Source organism: Pelodiscus sinensis, chromosome 1 (genome assembly GCF_052426305.1).
Source record: "Pelodiscus sinensis isolate ZL-2025 chromosome 1, ASM5242630v1, whole genome shotgun sequence".
In the NCBI taxonomy this organism is placed as follows: Eukaryota; Metazoa; Chordata; order Testudines; family Trionychidae; genus Pelodiscus; species Pelodiscus sinensis.
The window spans coordinates 14,417,976-14,441,024 of NC_143052.1; the positions used below are offsets into that span (position 1 = coordinate 14,417,976).

A 23,049-nucleotide genomic window follows, 5' to 3' on the forward strand; every position below is an offset into this window, starting at 1 on the left:
CCCTCTCCAATTTATCAACACCTTCTAGAATTGTGAACACCAGAACATTCAACATTGCAACATTCAAGAAACCAGTGCCAAGTAGAGAGGTAAAATAACTTCTCTACTACTCTTCCTCAGGAGTTTCCTATATACACATCAAAGGATTAGAATAATAGAATACTAGGACTGGAAGTGACCTCAAGAGATCATCGAGTCCAGTCCCATGTCCTTATGGCAGGACCCAGTACTGTCTAGACAATCCCTGATAGACATTTATCTAACCTACTCTTAAATAACGCCAGAGATGGAGATTCCACAACCTCCCTAGGCAACTTATTCCAGTGTTTAACCACCCTGACAGTTAGGAATTTTTTCCTAATGTCCAACCTAAATCTCCCTTGCTGCAGTTTGAGCCCATTGCTTCTTGTTCTATCCTCAGAGGCCAAGGAGAACAATTTTTCTCCCTCCTCCTTGTGACATCCTTTTAGATACCTGAAAACTGCTATCATGTCCCCTTCTCAGTCTTTTCTTTTCCAAACTAAACAAGCCCAATTCTTTCAGTCTTCCTTCATAGGCCATGTTATCTAAACCTTTAATCATTCTTGTTGCTCTTCTCTGGACCTTCTCCAATTTCTCCACATCTTTCTTGAAATGTGGTGCCCAGAACTGGGCACAATACTCCAACTGAGGCCTAATCAACGCAGAGTAGAGCGGAAGAATGACTTATCGTATCTTGCTCACAACACATCTGTCAATGCATCCTAGAATCATATTTGCTTTTTTCATTAGCCATTCCATTCACCTTTTTGGCCATAGCATATCATGGGGAACTCAGGATGAGCTGATTATCCACCAGAAACCCTCAAGCCTTTCCAGAGTCGCTGCTTCCCAGTATAGTGTCCTACAGGGTTCCATAACCAAGCTTTTGATATCAGACTAATGTTGTCAAATTTCAGTGATAGAGTCAGAAACAAAAAGTTTTTCCTCATCTTCCTATCCTTTAGAACAAGGATGGGGGACCTGAGGCTCAGGGGCCAGATGCAGCTCCCAGCTTGCCTGGATCCAGGGAATGCGGGGAGTGTCTTTCTCCTCCTCAGTCAGGGGTCACATCAGTGAGAGAGTTTTTTTGTTTTTGATTTTTTTTCTTTTTACTTCTCATTTGTGTGCAGCCTCTGACTGATTTTCCTGTGGGTCATTGACCTCTGACCTAAAAAGTGGTTCTCCACCCGTGATTTAGAAATAGGCTGACAAGAAGAACATATCCTACTCTGTGAAGTCAGGATAACTTGTGGGAAAAAGTGACATCCCTACCACACACATTTAAATATAATTTATAAAGCTGCGTGTTGTTAACAATGATAGTACACATAACTCAATATATCACATATTAAAAGCAACAATCTACTGTGGCAGCTGTTTATTACCCTTCATTGTAAGTACATTTATATTTACTTTCTTTTTCCAAGGGATGCAATTTATTTTGTGGATAGGAGCCATTCATCTCTTTTCCTTTTTGATGTTCTATTACAATTTACTGGCCACAGCCATAACAAAGTATTTTTAAAAAGCTATGTAGTCAGTTATTTGCAAAATTCTTTATAGAGAAAACCCAAAATACATCATAGCCTCATACTTCATGAAAGTACAGGGAACTGTTTGTCTGCCAGCATGTATGTAACAAAACACCTTAACTTAGCCCTACAAGTTCACTCCAAACACAACCCGGCTCACAAAAACGAAAAGGAAACATGGATTTGCATTTGAGGTTTAACAGGCGGTCCAATTATGTGCAAATGCGTACATACAATGCTTTTCTCTTTAGTACCCATCAGCTATATTCTGTTTTGGCCTTTTCTTTTTTGTCTATATGTGGGATTTTTTCCTATGAAAGTGTCAGATTGACAGCTCATTCCACTTCATGTACAGAACATGTACACCACAAACATTGGTAACACACACCTTTCCTAACAATGATTTAACATTCAGTTACTATGCTCAGACAATCCAATGCTTATCTGCTAATAGTCAACAATGCAGCCAGCTGTAATACAAAAATGAGACCACCAATCAAACAAACAACTTTTTTTTGTTACCAATTTGGGCTTGATTTGATCATGTAGCCTACAAGACATGAAAGGCTTCAGATCTCATCATCACTGGTCTCACCTTGCCTGTTTTTAGACGAAGACAGCAATATTTATATTGGGGATTTAAAATCTCATTAACTGGTTAAACATCACATTTAACAGTTACCAGTAAGCATCACCCAAGATGGTTAAACAGTTACATCACTAATATTTATTATTGAGATTTAGATTTCAGTGGAACCCACTAACCAAATAAAGATGGCAGAGTTCTTGCCTCACTTTATAGATATGTTGGGCTTCATATAAGTAAGAAATGTTATTGAAGTTGTTTTCCTAAACTTGGGCACTGTAAGATTTTTGTGGGTACAGAAAATTGATGGATAAAACACATAGTCAAGGACGAATCATTTTGTCCAAATAAACTCTACTGTCATGGTTATTTAGAAGATTGTCGGGGGAGTGAGGAAAGAGACTTAGCATTACATTCCATTATTTTTTTTAAAAATGAAGCAGTCAGCAGTTTGTTGCAAGAATAATAGTATCAAGTACAACAGTGTGTACTAACATTTGAATTTCATTGTTTCTAAATTCCAAGTTAATGTAGCAGCTCAAAGAATAAAATTCACTGTGTTGACCTTCTCTTTCTTCAATGGAGTAATCAAAAAAAGAAAAAGAAAAATAGATACTGAAAGCAGAGAGTCTGTAATCACAGGAAAATTTTAATGAGAACCTGTACATTTCCTGCAGCTAAATGGCACTAAGAAAATTTCACAAATGGACTGAACAAACGCCTGCATGCAGAATTTTAGCAACACTAGGTGCAACCAGAGTTTTTACAATAAGCAGCTTATCTTTAAGTATCTAAATATGAAATTAATCCAGAATAGTCACACTTCAATATGCATCTTTACCATGCCTTCATGTATCATCTAGTCGTAACACTATACAAACAATACATATGTATGACTTGACAACTGCATTTAATTGTCTTTGTAAACTCAGATATTTATAAAAACACTAGATATCAACTCAGTGAAATAAATGTTTCAATAAACATTGCTTACATTTGAACATGTCAAATAATCTAACCTCTGTGCATACAATGGACTATATCTTTCCATAGATATTCTTCACGTAAGCCTGGAAGTGTTTGCAGGATTGGGCCTATATCTTTCAAACCAGTAGTCATAGCAGTGTAAACAATCAAAACTACTCACATGCTTAAACATAAGTCATTTATAAGCATCTGCAGGACCAAGATCTTACATGTTAGCTTTTATGTTCAATCATGCTGTTCAGATGATAAAACAAACAATGTGATCTAAAATCACAGCACATTACAGAGACTGAAATGTTAATATTTTATATTACACAGCAAATGTGCATTTGAAACTTCACTTCCTGGTATGAGCATTAGAAAAAATAAGAATCAAGTAGTTAAAACTATTTTAAGGTATCTGACAGCAGACATAAGGCTCTAGCTCTTCTCAATGCATGGGTGATTAATGACATAATGTATATCTCTCACCGTATACAAGTAAATTCCCATGTCAGTGAAAAGGTAATATCTCTGAGGCTACAAAATATTTGAGAGAGCAAAGTCTAATATTACATGGAACAACTCTTACTGCACAATGTTTTTAAGGTAACAAACTTTAATGCCTCCCCCAACCAGTAGAGTTGCAATACTACCCACCGCTAACACCTGTAAAAACACAATTTGCACTAATGTCATTTAGAGGAAAAGGCAACTTTACAACTCTGTCCTTGAAAACCATTTTATCAGCATGAAATGGAGCATCTGCACCTGACCAAGAGATCTGCTGTTCCCCTCAATTCACAGGATTATATACTGATTAACATAATACCCAAAAAAACACCACCAAGTTTTCAGAAACAGGCACTAATTTCTCTTGTCCAGCATTTATAGCTCCCACTGACTTCGAAAGGAGCTGCAGAGGCTCAGCACTTCTGAAAAGTCAGGTCCAAAGTACCTCAGACTAGCATCTCAAATCTGTGGTCACAGCTGACAATGTTGGTTTTAGCAATCCTAGTGTTAACTTTTATCTGAACTGATTTGTAGAATGGACTTCATATGCTTCCCAATATCAGGCCAAATCTTCCAGTTCATATTCAACCAAAACTCCCACTGAAATTGATGTGACTATGCCCAAGTAATGACAACATTAATTACAACATCCGCAATGATTCTATAAACAACAATCACTAGAATACTTTAGGAACCAGACTGACCCGTTCTGGGAGGAAAAAAATTTCCAGGCAAAACAAATATCTACATTATTCAGCAGGCAGTGACCAAGGAAGACTAATATAGCAGTGTTTGACAAACCAGTATATTAAAGTTTATGGAATGCTTGGTATATTTAATAAGAATCATTGGTAAAGTTTATTATTATTATAATAAATATTTTAAACAGAACAAGATCACCTGTAATCTGCCATGTTCAGGAGAAAACATTCCACTAATCTCACAAACGTCCAGCCTATAAACAGTATCCAACCACAGTAGCAGCTAAACACTTGACAAGTTCAATAAATTAATCTGACAAAAAATTTTAGATGTCAGCAATCTTTTTTTTCCCCGCCCCCAGAGGAATTGGAGGGCAGATCAATTAACAATTACTCTAATCAGTTTTGCCTTTTCCCAACTGAGAAGAAAAACATTTTCCCTTGTTTTGAATGAATCTGAAATTAACAGCAGTTTTCCTTCAAAGAAAAATATATAAGTGGGGTCATGCTAGAAATGAATAGGACTCTTGACAATACCTTCAACAGGAGGAAGATCCAGGCCATGGGTTCTGTGTATGCCCATGTTGTTGTTCAAGAGTTCACTATAATGGGAATGGTTTTATTAATAAGCTATCACTCACACAGGTTTAAAGAGGAATATCATTGTGGTTCTGGGAAGTGAAGTTTAAAACAAAACAAACCAGAGGATTCCAAATTTAGAAGCATATTAAGTCTTGATCTAAACTTGATATTGCATTCTGATTACATTAAACTTGTAAAAGGACTGTATTACAAGGTCTTGCTGTTGTTTCTATGGAATATAACTACACAGTATTGCTGTCATGGATTTTACTAGGTCTTACTTGTGTGAAACTTCCTAATATGCAATTGACATTTATCTCTTTTAAAAAAAAAAAAAAAAACTAAATTTGCTAGAAAAGGAACAAAAGAGAAATCTTCTCAACCAGAAATGGTCTTACGACAAATACTGGTGTTTTCAGCTTCCTTCCTTTTCTGTTTCTCCCCCAGACTAATCATCGGATTCTCCAGCTCAGGCCTCCCAAATACAAGCCAAAGGACATTTGCTTTCATGCCTCTTTTCTGAAACTTGGTCAATATATTTCCCTGTTCCTTTAACTGAAATCTCATTATTGCATGTTGGACTTGTACCAAATATTCTAATGTAGAGGACGACATCCGCATATTCTGGAGTTCTTTAGTAGCACAGGGAAGTTTTCAAGCTCAAAAGCCTATAGCATAGTTAATCCAAATGAATAAAATCAACTTGCTTCAGAACTTTCCTCCCTAGATTATATCAAAATTCTGTCAGAACAAGGATCCTATAAAAAAACAGAAATCCTATAAAAACAGACATTTTTATTTTTTATAATATATATTCAAATCAATCAATCACTTTTTCTGTGATTTAAAAAACCACCTGATCAATCCTTGACTTTTTTTTAAATGAAATAGGAACCTTTACAGATGTCAATTCTACTGAATAGGTTTTGTGAGAAATTTTCAAAACCTAATAGGGGCATTGGTTTCTTTTGTAAAACAAGTTTTACAAATTCTTACTTTGAGTTCTGAGTAAGAAGATATAGTCAAAGGAATTTACTCACTCATGACTGGAAACTTCTTTGCCTATGGCTCAAGGCAGATATAGAACCAAGGTATCTTCTTGGAAAAGATTTCTCAGAGGTATACATGTCCTGAGGGGAAAAAAGAAAAAAATATTATTCTTAGAACTTATAGCCAAAGAATTTAAAAATTATGTTTTCAAAATAAATTGTTAGACTGACATTCCCTTTATAAAAAAAAATCTCAAACCAAAAAATGTCTCTTAATTCTTAGACTTCATTGTTTTAGGATATAAAACAGCATTTCTGAATGGTAATGTTCTGAAATTCTCACTTTCCTGTAACAATGATCTAGCAGGTTTTCAAAGACTAATTAATAAGCAGTAACTGCTCCCTTATGGGTAATAAATGTTCATCATGCACGATCCACGTAAATTCAGTTAGCAGTAAGATGCAATAAAAAGTCTATGAGAGGACTGCACACAATATTTAGTAAATAAATATGGTTTTGGCACTAACTTCTAATATCCACCCCCCAGACACCAAGTCTTGAAAAGTGACAACTCCAATTAGTGTGAGTATAAGCCATCACACCTGTCAAATATAAAAATCCAAACCTAAACAAGACATCTAAGTAGGACAGAAGATTTTAGCTAGTGATACCTGGCTTTATCCAAAGCACTAATTTGTAATAGTGAAAGCACAGTGAGTATGTTTTAGAATGTTTATTTAAACCTCCATCCTGCTGCAATGAGCAATCTTATATAGATATATGAAAAGAGTTAAAATTGAGATATTGTATGTCATAATTAACCTAGAAAGAAAAAAGCAAAGTTCATTATATATTAGACTATAAAGAGAGTATTCTTTCAATTCCAGCACAGAAGCAGACTTTCTGTGAACTAATGAATATTCTTTAATGTGATCTATTTCTTCTTTCAAGGACCAAATATAACTTGCAGAGCCTGACCACCTGTGCTAGTCAAACCAGATAATTCCTTCTGCTGACTCAGATTTCAAGTCTCAATTCTCTTGATCTCATAAGACTAAAGAGAATACACACAAGGAGAGACAATTATTACACTTCTTTAAAAGCATGACTAAGCATAGTATTTACAGATTTGCCGCAAATGCTGAAAGTAGAGAAAAGAAAATATTCATGTACTGCTGAACCAGTTCCCACTGCTGGATCAACTGCTAAAACTGTCAAAAGGGACAGCTAGGAAGAAGACTGTAAGACTGCAGTGCTGTTGCAAATACCAATGAATACTGCAACCAAACTGTATGCTTTGGAGGGAAAGAGAGAAAGGAAGACTTACGAGGGAGAAGAAAATGGAATCATATTTAAAAACAAAACAAAGAACAACACTGTGAGATGCTACAATTGCTAAAAGACAAAATTTGACATTTAAAGTCCTGTCAATGGTCTTCATTTAGCGATGAATGATTGCTAAATTGAACATCTAAGCACACACATTTTAATCAAAAATAAAATGCCTTGTTAAAACATATAATTAGAACTGCAGTCTTTTCAGTTTTCTTTTGATTACGGATGTCAAAATTAGCAAATGTAATGTTCACTACATTTAATCACTTACTCTAAGATAATAACTGTAGTTAGTTTAAACAAAAAACAGGACTGTGTAGCATGTTAAAGACTAACAAGATGGTTTATTAGATGATGAGCTTTCGTGGGCCAGACCCACTTTCTCAGATCAAATTTCCTCACATCAGATTTGATCTGAGGAAGTGGGTCTGGCCCACGAAAGCTCATCACCTAATAAACCATCTTGTTAGTCTTTAAAGTACTACATAGTCCTGTTTTTTGTTTCAGCTAGACTAGACTAACACGGCCACATCTCTATTACTGTAGCTAGTTTAGTAACATTATGGCTCAGTTGATAACACTCAGCTCTGGTCCAGAAGCATTGACTGGAGCTCTAAAGATTTGGGCCCCAGTTTTGAATGTGTAGAGTCAGCTGGAGAATCAGCAACCTCCATCTAAATGCATTTTCAGTGGGCTATTGTCTCACCTATACTAATGGGGGGAAACACATACTAGCATAGTGCTCTGCTGTAGAGGTATTTGTATTACTATATTGCTTATTGGAATAGGAAAACACAGTTCTACAAATGAAAATAAATCCTTAGCTTTGGAAAATAGTCAGAGTTGTTAAGTGACAACTACATAGTTATACCCCACATCACTTACAAAATCCAACCACTCAGAACTAAGGAAATTAGTACTTAAGGTCATCATAAACTTTACACTGTCCAAAAATCAAGTACAAAATGTTTGCTTATTAAATATGAAAAAATGCATATTTCACAACATTGTAACCTGAAATAATCATTGGGGCAAGAGGGCACGGTGTTAAATGATTTCAATATCTAAATATTTATTTAAAAGACACACTGTTAAATTATCCATATCCATTAATATTTTTATGATGGAATATACTTTCTGTTCCTCAAGAATAAAGTTTACAAAAACTGTGACATTTTCAATTCATGATAAAGTGTGTATGTGGATACTGCTCTTATATTATTTTTAAGTTGTGTGTTGTGTTTGTATTTTGAGATTATTAGTGAAATAATAATATTGGGGGAGGGAACAGTGGAGGTCAATGTGTTGTGACCAAATATGAACTGTAAAATGCATAAGAGTATTTATTATTGTTTGGTATTGTATTTATTATTGTCTGGTAAAATCTGGGGTTGGGAGGTTTCAAATGATGCAGTAAGTACCTACATTATTGTCCCTTTGCACCTTTTTTAAAAAACAAAGGTATGTAGGGATTTTTTGCAATGTTATAAACTTCTGTTTTTACACATACTAACAACATTAAGTGTTAGAACACACCTGGACTTCAGTCATACAGGAAACAAGTGATAAATGTTTCTCTTGTAGAGAAGATGTTTCCCTTTAAAACACTGTCTTCATGTAAGACATTCAATCCTTTATGCCTCCCAGTAGCTAGCCAGGTAGGAAGTAAATACCTACTGGCTACGTCTACATTGGCCCCTTTTCCGGAAGGGGCATGTTAATTTCACGAGTCGTAATAGGGAAATGCGCGGGGGATTTAAATATCCCCCGCGGCATTTAAATAAAAATGTCCGCCGCTTTTTTCCGGCTTTTAGAAAAGCCGGAAAAGAGCGTCTACACTGGCCCCGATCCTCCGGAAAAAGCGCCCTTTTCCGGAGGATCTTATTCCTACTTTGAAGTAGGAATAAGATCCTCCGGAAAAAGGCTTTTTTTCCGGAGGATCGGGGCCAGTGTAGATGCTCTTTTCCGGCTTTTCTAAAAGCCGGAAAAAAGCGGCGGACATTTTTATTTAAATGCCGCGGGGGATATTTAAATCCCCCGCGCATTTCCCTATTACGACTCGTGAAATTAACATGCCCCTTCCGGAAAAGGGGCCAATGTAGACGTAGCCACTGACTTGTACTCTTTCCCGAAACAGTTAATCGTAGCCAATACTGCCTCTATGAATAAAGCAGGTTTTTATATCCTTTGGTGGTATCCAAGTTATTGCTGAGCTTTTAAATACTGACAAATTACCTATACAGTCACTTAGTTACCAGCATGTAGCAATTAGCTTTGAAAGGAACATTTGGATACCTTGGTATGGGAAAGAAGCTCTTTAGAATACTAAATTCAGGTATACTTTTTAAAAAATCCAAATACATCATATCCACCTAAAACTGTATCAGCATTTATACTGATTATTCCTTTTGTAAACTGTAATTTCTACCTAAGCCATCATGAACGTAATCAGGGCTGTAACTAAATTACAGGATACGACATTCTAATTCTAGTCAGTTTGTTTCCATGCAATGCCAAACAAGAATTTCACAAAGCACAAGAGTACGAGATTCCTTTAAAATTATAATTAGAAATTCCACTCTAATGCTGTTCTGTGCATACTCAATTTTAGTACCATTTTAACTTAGATGCACAGAAGTTTTAAATAAAGAATGTGCATTTCAACTCATCAGGAAGCAGAGAGTCTGCAGGATCTTTGTTCTGTGGATTTCCCAATTATATGTCATGTACTCACAGAGTTTATATACATAAAATCATGATAAAGTGATCTAAATGGAGCCTGCTAAGTACAAAAAAATTACTATGGGAAAAGTAAATTACACCAGAAGCCTAAACTGCTATTACCCTACAAAAGCCAACAGATTCGGAGCTTTCACAAGGGCACATCTGAAACTTTGACAGGCAGCAAGTGATCAAAATACAACATCTGAAATAATTAGTTTACAAGACACATAATGAAAGAGCAAAGAGACTGCTATTTTAAAGGCAATTTCAGTAAACTAAAATATTTTACACTTCATACAGTTTGCATCTGAAGCAACAATTTATAATCAGTAGCATTAAATAAAATATTTTTTAAAGTTTAAGAACTGGCAAGCACAGTCAACTCAGGGAGGTACCATTGAAGAGAAACTTAAAAGAAGTTCTTAATTTTGAATCTGTCAGAGTACGTCTACACAGCAGTGTTATTTCAGAATAACTGACATTCTGAAATAACAGTGCACGTCTACACTACAAGCCTTTATTTCAAAATAACATTGAGCTGGAGGACTTCTTACTCCTACTCACGGTAACCCTCATTTCACGGAGAGTAAGGGAATCCGAAGCTAGAATGTTCTTCCTTCAACTTCCTGCTGTGTAAACAGCGCCAAAAGCCAAATTAAGCTGTTTCGACTTAAGCTACGCAATTGACGTAGCTGAAGTTGTGTAACTTAATTTGACTTCAGCCCTGCTGTGAAGATGTACACTTACATATGGTCAAGAGAAATAGAACATAAAATTCATATTAACAAAAGTCCTACAGTTTAATGGGATAGGGTGGGTGAGGCAATCTTTTTTATTGAGTGTCACCTTTTATTGGTAGGAGAGACAAGCTTTTGAGTTTACACAGAGTTCTTCTTCTGACCTGTTCCAATAAAAGATATTGCCTCTCTCACACCTTGTTACTCTAATATCTTGGGACCAACAGTTACAACACAGTATACTACTGTTTAATAATCTAAACTCACTGACTGAATCACTGACCGACCACAAATAAGGAAGCATAAAGTAGAAGCACAAATCAAATGCGCACAACACACCCTCTCTTTGAAAAGTCTCAAGGGATAGCTGTGTTAGTTGTTTTTGAAGTTACAGACTAGTAATCCTAAAGCACCTCAGTGACTAACAAAAATATGGCACAGCTGGAGTACCTACACTGTAAAAAAGTGTTCAGCAAATTGCTTCTAGCTCTCTGAAATGCTGATTGGTTCCTGGATTCTGTGTCTGTACAAAACAAAATTAGAGATTCTTCTAAAGCTGCTATTGCATATTAATTAACAGAATAGAGAAGTTTGGTGATGCACTAAGTAATTGTACAAGAGTTATCCTAAAAGATACTGTACAACACTAATCCTCTATTATACATTGTAAAGAAGGGATATAGTCTCATTCCATTAAACCATTAAAACTGAAGTCCAGCTAGTCCCTAGAAGTTGAGTTGCTATGCCGCTACTTGTTCCAAACCACAACTACTCAAAGAAAGCTGTTCTTGAGTTTTCATGAGCAACTGAATGGTTCATGAGATGGTAAGAGGAGGCAAAGCATTTTCTCCACATTTGAATCCAGCCCCAGCAAACAGTGAAATAAATTTTGTTTCAATCCAGTACCCTTCCGACAGGTTTCTATAAAAACCAAATCATTTGACACAGTTGAGACCAAGGACTGAAGATTATGAGCAGGACTCTGTCAGAACCTTGTTTAGTCAAGTTGCTATACAAGGCTTGGCTGCCTGGCATCTTCAGGAAAGTAACCCAGAGTTTTGATGGTATCCAGAATTATTCGAGACAGAAAGTTCACATTACTACGCCAACTAGCCAGACCTCAATTACCCCAAACTCTCCCCACTCTCCAACACCAAAGAGCCCCCAGATTATCCGAGTATCCTCATTGCCACAATGGCAATAGCAACCAAATGCCTTCATCCCCCTGGCACCACTTCCCCAGGTGATGCTTCCCCAGACACTCCCCAATTATCTCGAACTCCCCATTCCCTGACACACCGCGCTCACCTGCACACACACACAAAACCAGCTCCCTCCCCAACAGGGCGGAGACCCACACAGAGGCTCAGGAGAGGGGCCTGCGCCCCTTCCCTGGTCTGAAACTGGGAGTGCTACCCACTCGCTGAGTGGCAGGGGCCGACCCGCCTCCGAGGGGAGCCCCAGCGCTCTCCCCTTGTGGCGCTCGCAATGGGGGGCTCCGCCCTCCCACCCCACGGGCGCAGGGATCCGACCCAGAAGGGAAGAGTCCGCCGCGCCTCCCTAGGCTAGGACCCACCGGCGCGAGGCCGGAGCTGGGCGGCGGCCGGTCCCAGGGCGAGCGCGAAGGCCGGACGTCCCGTCCCTACCTTGTCTCGGCCTCCTGCTCCTGCCGGGGCTCCCTCCCCGCCGCGCTTCCCAGTGCAGTGCCGCGGCCGGCCGCAGCGGCCTCCAACCAGGAAGCGCCCCGGTGTGTGACACCTACTCGCCGCCGCTATGGAAACCCCCCCGCCCAGCCGGCCTGCGGCCAGAGCACCGCCCCACAGGGCGAGCCCGCGGTCGCCGCCATCTTGGGCTCACAACGAGGCGGAGGGGGGGGGGAACGGCCCGCGGCCGCACGGGGCGAGCTGCCGCCTGCTGCCATCTTGGGCTCGCGACGAGGCGGAGGGGCGCGAGGTCGCTGCTGCCCGGCTCGGGGTAGGGAGCGGGTCGCTCTCCCTCAGTGCGAAGGCGAGGCCGGCCCCTGCGCGGGGCAGGGGATGTTGCCTTCAGGCGGGTGTCGGTCTCTGGGAAGGGGCCGGGCCCGCGTAGGTGTTAAGCAGGGGCCTGCAGTGTGATGCAGACACCGGGTGGCCTGGCAAGCCCTGGCAGGAGGGGGCGAGTGTGAGTGGGGCAAGGATACGCGCGGGAAAGGGGGGAGCTCAGCAGAGGCATCACTTTTCTCTTTGTACCACACAGACTCCTAGTTGTGGTGACTTGAGTTGGACAAGCCCCCGTCTTCGGAAAGCCCCCGAACCAGACCTTTTTTTAAAAAAAAAAACACAAAAAAGAATATCTTTGAAATACTTTACTGCTATTTGAAGTCCAAAGAGGACATGGAGCTTTTCTGCACAGCCAGAAAGCTTCGAAATGAACTTTAAAAAGAAAAGGGGGTGAGAAAACAGATTTTCCCATCATCGCTTTTCTTTCGGTGCTAGGATTTCAAGAAAAAAAAAACCCAGCAAATATCACAAGATTCAGTAACTGCCTCCTAATTTTACAGAAAGAATAACAGGTTGTCCTTGGTTGCTTTTGGCAGAGCTATGGTAGATCCCCCATCTCAGCCACGCAGCTTTTTAGAGTTTGGCAAGTGAGGATTCAAGACCAATAGCATTTTATGCTGATTTTGTACAGCAATAAAATGACTCAAAGGCTAGTGGAGAATCAGATCTTAGTGTTTATGTGTCTTCTCTATTATCATCCTGTTCAGATGGGGGGAAATCACAACATGGCTGTGATTTATGCTTTCAAATATTTCAGGACATAGTTATGATCAGGGCTTGACAAGTGGCAGCGGCCCCTCTCGTCAACTGCGCGGTTTAGCCACAGGCGAGTAGATTGCCCTGGTTATGATTGACTGGCATGTCAGCACCTCACAAATCCTGAGAGGTTTACAATGGCCTGTTCTGACTCCTTCTAATTTAAAGTCTTAAATGTCTTTTTCAAGATTTTAGAAGCTGTTTGAATATATAAACACATTACGTTTTCTTTAAGTTGGGGATATTTTCTGTCCCTAAATGGCTAGTTCCTTAAGATAAATGTCTTCCAAAGAAAGCTCTCTCCTTCACCTAAGCCATCTGCCCTCTACCTACAACACATTCAAACTACATGTCATCATTTTCTGGTTCCTACATGATCATTGGTTTCTGTTGTAATGTCACAACCGGAGTTGTGAAATTGTTTTAAAAGTGCAGTTTTCAGAGTTGCTGACGATGATATGCTTGTGTTAGCAATTACCTTACCATTCACAGGTAATGTTTCCACCAGCATTCCTTTTTTATTGCAGTGCTTAGATAGTCAGACCAACAATCAGTCTTATTTATATAGCATCAAAAACAAATATGTGGTACTACAGAGGCAAAAAAGAGACAAGGGTCAGCTCTTCAACTGATGTCTCTACTGAAGACAATGGAACTGTACTGGTTTACATCAACGGATTATCTGGCCTATGATCCTAGCTTTTAAAGATTAGTCTGTCGGGTCATAGGAAGGCCTTATGGTCAGAAAAGGAGGTAGGGCTACTGGTTAGAGCCCAAGTCTGAGGACCCAAAGTCAAGGCACAGTCAGAAGTGAGGAATAGGAGCCAAAGGTCAGAGTCAGAGTCTTAATGCAATAACCAAGAGTCGAGACAAAGTCAGACCCAGGAATTAGTGCTGAGGGTCAAAGAACCAAATTATCTGGAGTCAGAGTATGGGGGAGCAGTTGCAAGGCAAGAGCAAGGCTGGGTGCAGAGCTTGGTAGGAGGCAAAGACAGGGAGGCAGAGAGTCTACAGTCCAGCGGTCCCCAAACTTTGGAGCAAGCCTTCCCTGGGGGGAATAGAGGAACTTTTGGGGAGCATGGCCACCCAACCCTGCTCTGACTCCAGATATGTTCCATCCCCATCTATAGCCACAGCCCTTGGCTCTCCCAGCCCAGCCACTGTTCTACACTCAGCCATGGTCCCAGCCCCACCCCCACCCCAAGCCTTGGCCCTGAGTCATGACTCCACCCCAAATGCAGCTTCACTTCTGGCCTTGGACCCTGGTTCCCAGCCCCAATGCAACTCCAGCCCTAGGCTTTGGCTCCAACCACAGCCTTGCTCTCAGCCCCAACAATTGCCCAGCTCCTGACCACAACTTCCAGAGGGAAAGGAGTGCAGAAAAGCTATGGGGGTGGGGAGGTGAGAAGTAAAAATGTAGGGAATCACTGCCTTAGCCGATCAAGTGGTTCTGCTGAGGCCCAGTGGCACACATTGCTTCCCTGACTGGTTAGGCACAGCTGCAAGCCCTCATTCCTGACACAGTCCTAGATCTTACAGTGTTTTGGGCTCTCTCCATACCCTGACTGAGCATGGGCACTGAGAACTCTATACATCAGAACTTCATCTTATTTCCTTACTTAGACACAGTCCTGCAAGGGACTGAGTTCTTATATAACTCTGCTGTAATAATTAAAAACATGCTATACTCAAAAAACCAATACATCTGGCTGAAGTCTCTCTATAATAAAGTAATGTATTTAGGGATGCCAAGAATCCAGTTTTCTATCAGAACACCTGTTTGAAAAGGAACCCCTGGCAGCTGTGCACAGCAAAGTCCAATTGGCTACAGCAGCCAGCTCCCAGAAGTGGCTGGCATATTTCTCTGGCTCCTAGGCGGAGGAACTGCTAGGAGACCTCCATGCACTTCCCCTGCCTTGTAGGTGCTATCCCAAGCACCAGCTCCACAGCTCTCTTGGGCCAGGAACCATGGCTAATGGGAGCTACAGGGGTGGTTCCTGCACATGAGGATAGTGTACAGAGCCCCCATGGTAACCCCTGTGCCTAGGAGCCACAGGGATATGTTGCCACTTCCTAGGAGCTTCGAGAGGTCAGTGCCACCCAGATCCCACACCCCAAATTGCTTCCTACAGCCTAACTCAGAACCCCCTCCTGCACTCAAACTCTCTCCTGGAGCTTGCATGCCAACCCCCTATCCCAGTGCAGAGCCCTCTCCTGCACCTCAAACCTTTAACCTCAGCCTGGAGCCTGAGCCCTAATTGAAGCCCTCACCTCCCTATACCCTGGCTCCAGCGCGGAGCCTCCCTCCCTAGACTTAAAACTCCTTGTCCCCAACCCCATCTAAGAACCCATACCTCCAGTTGGAGCCTCACTGCCTCCTCAACTTCCCAGCCCCAGCCCAGTGACAAAGAGTGAGGGTAGGGGAGAGCAAGCAATGGAGGAAGGAGAGAACTGAGTGTGCGGGGCATGGGACTTCAGCACAGGGGCAGTGCTAGGGTGTTCTGCTGCTTCAGTCAGGAAGTTAGCAACTCAAAACATTCTACCAGATGCAAGACAAACGCCAAAATGTATAATATGACTGTATAATCTTATATGCACTAGGGATATAAAATCCCATTTAATCAGTTAAACAGTTAAACAATACATAGGTTTAAGCAGTGAACCTATTAAGCGGGATCCTGAGTGGAGGACCACTCCAGCCCCACTGGAGTAGTCTCCACCCCACAAGCTGCCAGCTGCCACCCCAGCATGCAATGCAGTGGGCTCAGTGGAGCTGGAGCAGCCCTCCACTCACGGCAGTTGTGGGGCTGCTCCTGGATGCCGTTAACCATTATCCAGTAGGATCCCCTAGAAAGGATAACCAGCTACCCATTCACATCCCTATTAGGCAACTATTTCTCAGTATGCGGTGCTCTTTACTTTTGTGCTGTCGTGGAGTCTTTAAAACCAAACCTTTCACTCTTTTCAATAAAACAGATTTTAAAACAAATTATGAAACCATTATGTGTGCAGAACCATCCAAAATAACCATGACATCTTATTGTTGTAACCTTGGCTATCAGCAGATTATCTGTAGAACTTTTCATCATTGTATCTGTGGGCTTCCCAGGTAAACTGGGTTGATATTGTAAAGGCATCATGGTGTCTTTTGTTCTTCTCCTTTCTAGGGTTATTAGAGGCCTTACTCTGGGGTATAATTTGTGTATTCTTGCTATTCTGTTTATGGTGGCATTAAATGGAAAGTCTTCCAATGTGTCTTGAAGATGATCAGACTTTGAATGAGCCTCATCTCTTTCATTCAGTAGCTCATTTCACGACTGAAGTCTTTTGACCATGCACATCTTATTTTATACTCGTAGGTGATGTATCCTGGGCTTTGACAAAAGTGTTTGTGTGTCACAGATCACAGAATCAGAATCCTAGAACTGGAAGGGACCACAAAAGGTCATCGAGTCCAGTCCCCTGCCCTCACAGCAGGACCAAGCACTGTCTATGGAAATGGATTCACTGAGGTAGTTAGGTTCAAACACATCAATAGCTTGGAAATCCAGGACCAAGTTCTCAAATTGGTAGCAATATAAGACTGGGAACCAAATGAAAGTATCAGAGCATAAAAGTAACGTGCTGACAGTAGCCTATTCCACTGAGCAAGTCCATGATGCAAGGCGCAACCCAGACAAAAACACATTCCCAACCCTGAAAAGCATAGCTGTGACATTATAGAATGATGCATTCTGGAGCTTCAGATGCCTGCATAGCAGTAGGCATTTGTTGGACTTAACTTTTAAAAGTTTTTGGTTTGGTTTGGTTAGGTTTGCAAGGCTGCCAGTGAGTGGGCTAGAGATGGGGTACAGGATCTGGGTGGGAGGTGGAATGCAGGATGCAAGGTGTGGGCGGGAGGCAGGGTGCAGAAGCAGGCTGGGAGCGGGAGCAAGAGCAAGGGAGGGTGCAGTGTGTGGTCAGGAGGAAGAGTGCAGGAGCAACGATGGAGGCAGGAGTAGGGTGGGAGTAGGTGTCTGGCCAGAGGTGAAGTGCAGGAGCAAGGGACAGTTCAGGAGGAGGCTTGGGGTAAGGTATCTGCCCAAGGGGGAGGGTGCTGGAACAAGTGAAGGTGTAGGAGCTAGCTGAGGGTGTAGGAACTTGGGAGGGGAGTGAGGGAGGGAGATTGAGGTGCAGGGGTCTGGGCATGAGGGGGGATGCTTACCTGGCTTTACTCCCCCATTGCTCCCATTGGCCAACCAATAGGAGCATTGCGGAAAGCCTCCATACAGTACATCACCACACTGCAGTTCCCTCAGCAGGGTAAGGGTAGCTAAGCCCCACCCTTCTCCTCACACAGAGGGGAGCCTATGGTGGCTGGAGCTTCCCTGCTCAGAGGACTGGGTGAAGAAACCCCAACCTTCCTCGCCAGACCCATCTCACAGAGAGAAACAGAGCAAGTGGCTCCATGCTCAGTGAGCCAGATCTGGCAGGGAAAGTGGGTTTTGGTTAGATTGGTTGTTTGTTTGGTTATTGGGTATTTTTTAGAGGAGATGCCCAGGGCATTAATAAGATGCTTAGTACAAACAGCCAGAGGTGGGAGGGGCAAGGAGCTGGAGGCAGGCAGCCCTACAATGTGACTTTGCAGAAGGCTCTCTTCTTCACGTACTTCAGTCAATATTTCCTCTTGAACTTGGCTCGCTCCCTGGGCTCAATCAGGTTCCTCTTCTGCAGGCTCCTGAACCAGTCGTGCAGGATGCTGCCCTTGGGCTTCAATGTCCACAGGGACTCGGCCATCTCCATGCTCAACTGCACCTGCATATCGGGCTCTTCGTACCTGAGCTGGCCTAGCCACTGGGGCTTGGTGGCCTCGGCCCATCTCTTTGCCAGCCGTGCCCGGTGCCTGCACAGCAGTTCAGCCTCCTGCCACTTCACCTGCAGCTGGATGGCACAGAGCCAGAAAGCTCCTGGCACCAGCACCGCATGGCCGTCTCACCCAGCCGCTGGGCCTCCAGGACTTTGGCTTCCTTCTCCCTCATGCACTGCTGCTCCATTTTCTTCTCGAGCAGAAAGAAGGTTGAGGCTTTCTTCACATACCTCCTCCGTGCCCTCCGAGCAGGAAGCTGGAGCTGGTGATGCAGCCTTGTGGGTGCACAGTGACCATGAGGCTGCAGCGGCAGCACAGGCTCCCCGCTGCCGGGGGAGCTTAAGTCGCAGACCGCTTGGGAGGCAGCCACGGACCACATTTTGAGAACCACTGGCTTTGAAGAACCAGTCAGTATCTAAACAAATGAAAGCATAGATCTTTCATTAGGCCTGAAATTAAATACTTACTGTTCAGCCTTGGAGGCTTGTCAGTTTTAAAAACTACACTAACCACTGTAAAGGATATCTTTGAAATGTGTTTGATATTAAATCATTAAGGCAGTAGGAATAATAAGTGCTAGGCAGCAATTCCAGTGTCATGGAATAATGCATGTCAATACTATGTAAAGTTAAATGTACTCAACTTTGAACTACTGCCTTTGAAAATTATTTGTGTGTGTTTCAGGTGGTACTTTTATAACCTCACTTGCCTGATTCTTCAGTCCTAATGCATGCAAGACTCCCAAGGATATTAAGGAAAGCTTAGAGTAAGTCAAGACTGCAAACTCCTGTTGATAGTATTTTGGATGCATACAAACCATAGGATCATCCCTTGGCAATAAATCCAGTGAATGTATTGGGAATTGCAGCAGAGCAAAAGCATTTTGTGAGAAGGGATGGAACTAGGAATCTGAGTTGGAGTGTTTGCCCTTTTCCACATTCAGGCTTTAGTACTGAATTGCAGTCCTCTTATTTTTCTGGCTGCCTAAATCTTATTTTCTTTTCCCTTTTGGTTCCAATTGTTCATTTGGTCTCCTATAGCTCCATTGTCAGCTGACTTCTTTTGTTTTCTTAGGTTGAGCTCAGTTGATTGAGGCCTCCGCTTCTGCTCCTGCCGGCTGCTGTCTTCCTAATCGGTTTTGAAGGTATGTAGTGCTTCCTGTCACTGCCTGATAAAATGGGCTGCTTCTGTCAAGACAAATTTTCTCTATCTCTCTGCCTCCCTCTCCTCTCTCATATTTTCTGTCTGCTCTCCCATTTTCTTGCCTTTCTCCATTAACCTCCTCCTGTCTCTTTCTCCCCTCTGTTATCTATTTCACATCCTCATTGTTTCTCTGTCCCTTTCTCTCTCTACTTATTTAATTTTGATTGAGCCTTCAGTACATTTGCAGAGACGATAAAATGTATCCACAGAAAAACTGAATAAATGAATATAACACAACCCTACTTTTTCACGTATTCCCATGATATCCATTGCCTTTCAGGAAAATTAAAAACTACTGTACACAGATACTAAAAAATATGTTACCTGTCTGCAAATGGAAACTGCAAGCAATGAATGCTGCACTAGAGCTTTCTCCACTACTCTAAGGGCATGCCTACTCTGGGGAGTATTTCGAAATAACAAGGTGAGCATCCCCACTCCCAAGCCCACAATTTCAAAGTAATGGGCTTGTTATTTAGAAATAATAACTCCTGCTTGTGAAGAAAAAGAAGCTTATTTTGAAATAGTTATTTTGGGAGTTATTATTCTGAAATAACTTATTTAGAAATAACTCCCCAGGGGAGACATGCCCAAAGAGGCCAAGAGCCTAATTCATCTCTTTAACAGTATGCTGATGCTTAAGTGCTGTCCTGATTCAAAATGTTTTCCTGAATTGGGGTATTATCTTAGAATTACCTGACCTGATCCTGTTCCCAAAGCAAAGTGAGCAAGGAGGCAATCAAAGAGAAAAAAGAGGCCATAATCAGATGGTGTAATTACACCCAAGGAGAAGAAGGGGGGTGTGATGGAACAGGAACAAAACCAATTAAATTGTAATAAGATAAAGCAGAGGGTTATTGATGGTAATGCAGAAAAAGGGAAGATGCAAGTTTTGCATACCCATTTGCGTTTTCAAGGCTAACAATTGGAAAAAAAATATTTTGTAAGCTGTGCAGATCTGTGCAGATCTGATTATGAGCCTATAAACCTAGAATATCAGGATGCCATTTTTATGGAGTCACTTTTCAGAACACAACTGCATATAAAGCTAAAGTTTATTTATGCCATTCATCCATTGCACAAAAAATTACTGAAGTGATTTTCCTCACATTTAGCAGAAAAATTCACTTCTAGACTAACAGTAAGAGTGGCAAGTTTTAATGCCAAGAAAGAATTTTCCGTAAAGTTATAAGCAAATGAAAACAGGAGGCTGTAATGGAAAATTGTAGGTACCCTGAGCTATAGGGTTTGTTACTTCAAAAGCTATAATTACATGTCTAATGTAGTGCAAAAGTTAATCTTCAGTATCTTTTCCATTTGCTGCTGAGACAAGCAGACAGGCATATACAGAAGTGTAATGGATTCTGATGGATAAGGAACATATTCAATTCACCCAGGTAAAGCTCCTTGTGGGATGTCAGAATATATTTGTTCAAGAGTGTTATGTTCGCAGACTTTTTCCTGACTCTTCTTTTTGCATATATCTAAATAAAATGTACACCCACACTACCTTTTTAAAATTTACAGACTACAGAATAATATTAGAAATGGCTCGACTCTTCTATTCAAACACAAGCGGTGCAAACAGAATTCACTAAAAAATTCTAATTTATACATCTGTATTCTCTACAACCCTAGTCCTAATCTTCAGCTGAGGAATGCTCAGCCAAATGCGGGATGGAAGTACAAAGGTGGCTTTAAAACACATCTTTCCCTGTCAGGGACCACTATGTGTCAGACCAATCTCCAATGCAAATTAAAGCAGACTAACTGTCCCCTAATGTGCCATTACCACAGCATAACTTGCCAGGAAAAATGGAAGCTCTAGCTATGGCCCCTATGCCCCTCAAAGAGTGCAGCTGGAATAGTAGCCATGATTACAGTAACTGTACACCATCAGAGGATTCCCCTACATCTGACCACAAAGCCAGCTTTAAGGCAGCTTTGCAGCATTGGAGCATTGCAAAGCTATGATAGCAGAAGAGAGTATTTGGCCTACCCAACTATGGAGTATAAACACTTTTTATCACCTCACAAAAGTCATTAAGCAATTAGAAGTTTTGTGAAAGCCAAGACAACAAATATAGTTTTCAGTCATTCTAGATCCCTATTTATGCAAGTAACTTACTATTATCACTAGCATGCTCTTTTTTCCTTCTCCAAACTGAAAATATATTCAGGGTTCAATCTGACTGTATTTCAGATCAATCAAAAACAGGAAGTATCAATTTTCTTAAATACCAGGGGGGAAAGTGAATTTGTGCAGGGGCATATATACCAGGAGATATATGAGCTAGTCAGCTTAAAATGTTGTTTTGCCCTGACTTGACAAGGCTGAATGTCTTGGGCAACATATCATCTCTTTTAATATACTACCTGGAATGTGATGGTGTTTGAAAATGCTTCCAAAATGCAGTTTATCTTGAGGGTTGACACCTTAATAGAAATTATGCCATCTCTTTGGGAACTCTGTTAAAAAGCAAAAATTAATAAAGGTTACAGTTGATTCGGGGGAGAGACAGATGGTGAGAGGTAGTGAATCAACTTGTCATAGATTTTGAGCAGTACTTTAAAAAATTATGTGCCCAGCATAGGAAAGCTTTCTCTAAACAGACCTGGCATGACAAAGCCACTGGAATTGGGGAATTAACTTGGGGAAAATTACAGGGCTTTTGTCCTTTGCATCAACAGCTTTCATAAGAGGTTCCTTCTCTCATTCGTCATCGTCAGCATGATTTAAAGTTATGCACTTAAGACTCAAATAAGCTTCTTTGCAAACACTGTCAAGTATAGAGCGATTACATATAAGCTTAATTATGTTATATTGCATTTGAAATCATTCAAAATTGCATTTGAAATCATCCAAAAATTAGAGGACTGGAGGCACAAGTGTTGACCCTACACTCGATCAGAGAGGATGAAGACTACCTCGATGGAAGGCAGCGTTTAATCCTGCAAGCAAGGCAGGAAGAGCCAGAGAGGGCAGTACAGGACGAGGAAGAGAACTGGAACCATGTAACTTCTAGAAGGAAAAACAGGCCAGCACAGGAATTCCCCCATTCCTACAGAGGTAAGTAATCGCTTTCAGGCTCTCTCCACAGGCTCTGCGATGGTGAATGCTTTGGAAGGGACCTCACAAGGAAGAAATAGGAAGGGAACCACTTCTAATGGAAGGCATGGGATGCATCATCCTAGGAATGGGGTTTCCATGACCACCACCTCCAAAAGAAGAAGGCGGGTGGTGGTGGTCGGGGACTCCCTTCTAGGAGGGACTGAGCCATCCATCTGCCATCCGGACCTGGAATCTCGAGAGGTGTGCTGGTTACCAGGAACTCGAATTCAGGATGTGACTGAGAGTCTTACAAAACTGATCAAACCTTCCTGCTTCTCCATGTGGGAACTAACTCTCCTTCGCTACCCCTTCCTACTTCTCCATGTGGGAACTAACGATACGGCCAAGAATGACCTTGAGTGGGTGGGTTACTGCAGATTACGTAGAGTTGGGAAGAGGATCAAAG

General features: G+C 41.5%; 1 protein-coding gene and 1 long non-coding RNA gene across 10 annotated transcripts in view; one reads left to right on the forward strand and one right to left on the reverse strand.

Moving 5' to 3' along the window:
- USP6NL (USP6 N-terminal like) overlaps positions 1–22,000 on the reverse strand; it is a 240,383-nt gene extending 218,383 nt beyond the window's left edge. For 4 of the 9 annotated variants that reach the window (XM_006130656.5, XM_075907816.2, XM_075907942.2 and 1 more), the window contains exons 1-2: positions 12,334–12,573; positions 5,942–6,031 (exon numbers count right to left, since the gene is read on the reverse strand). Coding sequence is in view for 4 of the 9 variants with exons in the window: in XM_006130651.5 (XP_006130713.3) it covers positions 5,942–5,945 (4 nt within the window). In the remaining 5 variants the exon portion in view is untranslated. Of the gene's footprint in view, positions 1–5,941; positions 6,032–11,141; positions 11,193–12,263; positions 12,293–12,333; positions 12,574–21,907 lie in introns of those variants that run through there. The other 5 variants (XM_075908089.2, XM_089778289.1, XM_075907624.2 and 2 more) reach the window with 4 other exon arrangements.
- LOC106732529 (uncharacterized) lies at positions 12,528–20,486 on the forward strand. The gene is made up of 4 exons (XR_003090758.3): positions 12,528–12,661; positions 19,013–19,094; positions 19,403–19,472; positions 19,812–20,486. It is a non-coding gene; the product is annotated as an uncharacterized LOC106732529 (long non-coding RNA).
- Positions 22,001–23,049: the final 1,049 nt, after the last annotated feature.